Here is a 3455-nt window from a genome sequence, read left to right on the forward strand (position 1 = left end):
CTACGGCAAGCCGCAAGCAGCAAATTATGGGAATATTATAATAGAAGTGAGAGGGAAAAACATTTATGAGCGTGTGAAATAGCAAGTGTGGCGTGTGCGCGTGTGAAGAGGTTACATAGCGTGACTCTCACTCTCAATGGGTGAGACTTGGCAGCTCTGAGATACATAAGGAAATATTAGTAGGCTAGTTTAACATTCCCACATAGAGATGGGGCGACAGTAGCTCAGGAGGTAGAGTGGTCATCTGGGAAACGAAAGGTTCCCAGGTCAAGGCAGGCTCCTCGCGGCAGTGTCGAAGTGTCCTTGAGCAAGACACTGAATCCCTAACTGCTCCCGACGAGCTGGTTTGCACCTTGCATGGCTGCTGCCGCCGTCGGTGTATGAGTGTGTGAATGTGAGGTATTCATTGTAAAGAGCTTTGAGTAGTCAATAAACTAGAAAAGCGCTCTATAAATATAGTCCATTTACATTAGTGTCCCCTTTGCAGTTCATACTGTTGGTGGTTTTCAATACTGGACAGAACACAAAACCGATTGACTACACTGTACATTGATCTGGTGGGCATGAAAAGTGCAATTAAGCGGTTCTCATATTTTGCTTGGGGCCACATGTTCAAATAACGTCCGACGCTCCACGTCCGCATTATAAGTCTCTCCCCCGCCAAACCCCCCATCCTGTCCATCCTCTCTCTCCATGCTGGCATTCCTCTTTCCGTTACTGCTTTTCTCAGTACTTACCTGTCAGAGTGCAGATGCTGGAGCAGGCGTTTCTCAAACTGTAACAACAGATGATCTCCTTAAAAGTCTTCCTCATCTCCTGACTCCTGAAGGCGTAGATGAGTGGGTCGATCACGGAGTTGCACATGATGAGGATGAGGTACATGTTGAAGTGGGACATGAAGCACACACAGTAGAGGTTCCTGGGACAGGAGATCATCAGGATGAGGTGAAGGAAGAACGGGGCCCAGCACACGATGAAGATCCCCAGGAGGATGGTGAGTGTGATGGCCCCCTTCATGCTGGCCCGCTGGTGGATGGAGGAGTTGTAGCCGGGCAGGGCGGCGATGCGCTTGACATGCGAGCGCGCCAGCATGAACATGTGGCTGTAGAGGGAGGCCATGAGCAGCAGCATGGCGAAGAACATGGAGACCAGGCAGATGATGACGGGGGTGGTGTCTGAGTAGACGATGAAGACGATCCCGCAGCCCGTGCAGAAGGTCCAGATCCCGCCGATGATGCAGCCGGCTCTCTTCACCGTCATGATGTTGTGGTACCTCAGTGCATAGAAGATCGTCACGTACCTGCACAGAACACATCGTGGTTAAAGAGCCATATTAAGGAATCTGGGTTCAGACCAAACGTGATTTCAAAAATTTGCGTGGCGAGATCACATCCAAAGTCAATGCAAACATAGACGCCATTTCGCCAGAGGCGCTGGGAATGAGGCAAATGAAGCAAAATTTTGCAGCGCGAATGACACAAAATTCACCTCAGCGGCTATTTGCTTGAGTTTAAAATGTTCAACTTGAGCGAAAAATTTGCGCAGTCAAACTCTAGTGAGAAACTCGATTCTCCGCCCCCGGTGTGGACAGACAGTAAGGGCCCTATCTTCGTATGAAGCTAACGTTTGTGCTGCCGTTTGCGGTGCCGTTTGCGCGCCTCTTATCTTCCCTGCGTCTTAAGCTATTGTCTGCCTCCAGCATCCAGTTTTGCGCTGGGATCTAAGCACAGACACAGGTGTAGGCGTGCCGCGTGGCCCAGGCATGTCCGTGGCCCTCTAGCCTATCATCTGCCTCCCGCAAGTGTCATTTTGCGCTCTGGCGAAGATACCGTCGCTATGTTCTGAGCGTAAACAGAGGTTTGGGCATTGACTGTGCCAAAATAGGCGTTCCAGCGCTATGTGTTAGAAAAAATGGCCTTGGGTGCTCTCAATTTTAACGCCACCAAATAGCTGGTCTTAAAAAAAAACACTACGCCAGGCGTACGCCTGAGCGCAAACAGTATTCTCCGCGCAGTGCAGGAAATCCTCGCTTGGATACCATTACGCACGGCATAGATGTCACTCTCCAACACCTCGCGCCTGCACACACTCTTCTCTCCTCAGAAATGTCACGTTGATTTTCAACTATAGCTTACATTGCAGAAAAAACACACCTTGATTTAAAAATGAGAATTCGTTTGTCATGGTTTTATTAGGCTACATAATTCCCGACCATACAGGTCTGTGGTGTGAGGTAATTGTAGATTGCTTTTGAGAAAGTTGTGACGGTGTTGTGCCAAAAAGTGATTTGCTGCCAGAAACTGATTTCGCTCCATGGGACCGCGCACAGCGCTGCCTCTCCCCACCCTGTGAGCCCTAGTCTCTTAAAACAGACTGTCTCATCTACATCCGGCGAATGCAGCTATACACAGTCTGTAAGTTACACCCCCAGAACATGCACAAGGAAGTTGGGAAAAAAACCTTCAGACAGGAAAGAAGTTCAACGGAATCCGACCAATCACAACACGTGTGTCCACGAAAAATGCAGCATATTGGATTCTGATTGGACTAATGAGCGGAAGACCCGCCTTTCTGCGATTCTGATTGGACTAATGAGCGGAAAACCCGCCTTTCTACTTCCCATTCTGGTTGGTGCATGATTCTCCCCCACGAAGTACAGACGGTATGGCGGAAGCATTTGAAAATTGCGGAAGCCAACTCGTCTGTTCTAAGAGACTATGTGAGCCCCATCGCCGCCCAAAACACCCAGGGCACCGACCCACCCCCACCACCCAGCCTGCCCAGTTCAAAATGCAAATCACTTTTTGGCACAACACCTGTCCGGCCAGTACAGTAACCTCTTCCCCTGCAATTGCACGCATGCAAGACCAGCTTCTCCACAGTGCGGATGGCGTGACCGCAGTCAAATAGCTTAACCAGAGTGGACAATTCTGACATAGGCTATTGAAATGGGCTAGAATTAAAATCTCACACATTCCTACCGTATTAAAGAAACAAATATTTTTAGATGTGTATGTTATAGCCTATAATATAAGCTGCTGACGTGTGCGGCTTTTATGGGCATGATCACACCTACAAAATGCTTTTGGGCATAAAAACGCCTATATGGGGGTCCACGCGTTAAGGTCGCCGCGGAAAAGGGGCGACCTTTGGTCGCCGCACTAGCTTCCTCCCGTTTCCAAGCTCACCAGCCACCACTAGTACGACACCCCATAGGTCAGACTACACATAACTCCGACCACCCGCTAATCCGACCATTGATGTCTACGGCGAATTTTATCATTGTAGTCTCATAATGTCGACCCTCCATTAATCCGACCATTTTAACGCCATTATTCCGACTGTCGGATTTCATACCCAGTAGTTCGACCTCGCGTAAATCCGCCTATATAGGCTACAGCACTTCCAACAGAAGCAGTCTGTGCATTTCTCTGTGCGCTCTCAAACATGCACAC

General features: G+C 49.2%; 1 protein-coding gene across 1 annotated transcript in view; it reads right to left on the minus strand.

Moving 5' to 3' along the window:
- Positions 1 to 726: 726 nt before the first annotated feature.
- The window catches only part of LOC310775354 (melanocortin receptor 5-like), a gene marked incomplete at both ends in the record, with an annotated part of 10514 nt that continues 7785 nt past the window's right edge, over positions 727 to 3455 (minus strand). The window contains one exon of the mRNA XM_083635502.1: positions 727 to 1300. Within this exon, the coding sequence (XP_083491628.1) occupies positions 727 to 1300 (574 nt within the window). The remainder of the gene's footprint in view (positions 1301 to 3455) is intronic.

The sequence above is a fragment of the Poromitra crassiceps genome (genome assembly GCF_964638095.1).
Source record: "Poromitra crassiceps genome assembly, chromosome: 1".
Taxonomy (NCBI): Eukaryota; Metazoa; Chordata; class Actinopteri; order Beryciformes; family Melamphaidae; genus Poromitra; species Poromitra crassiceps.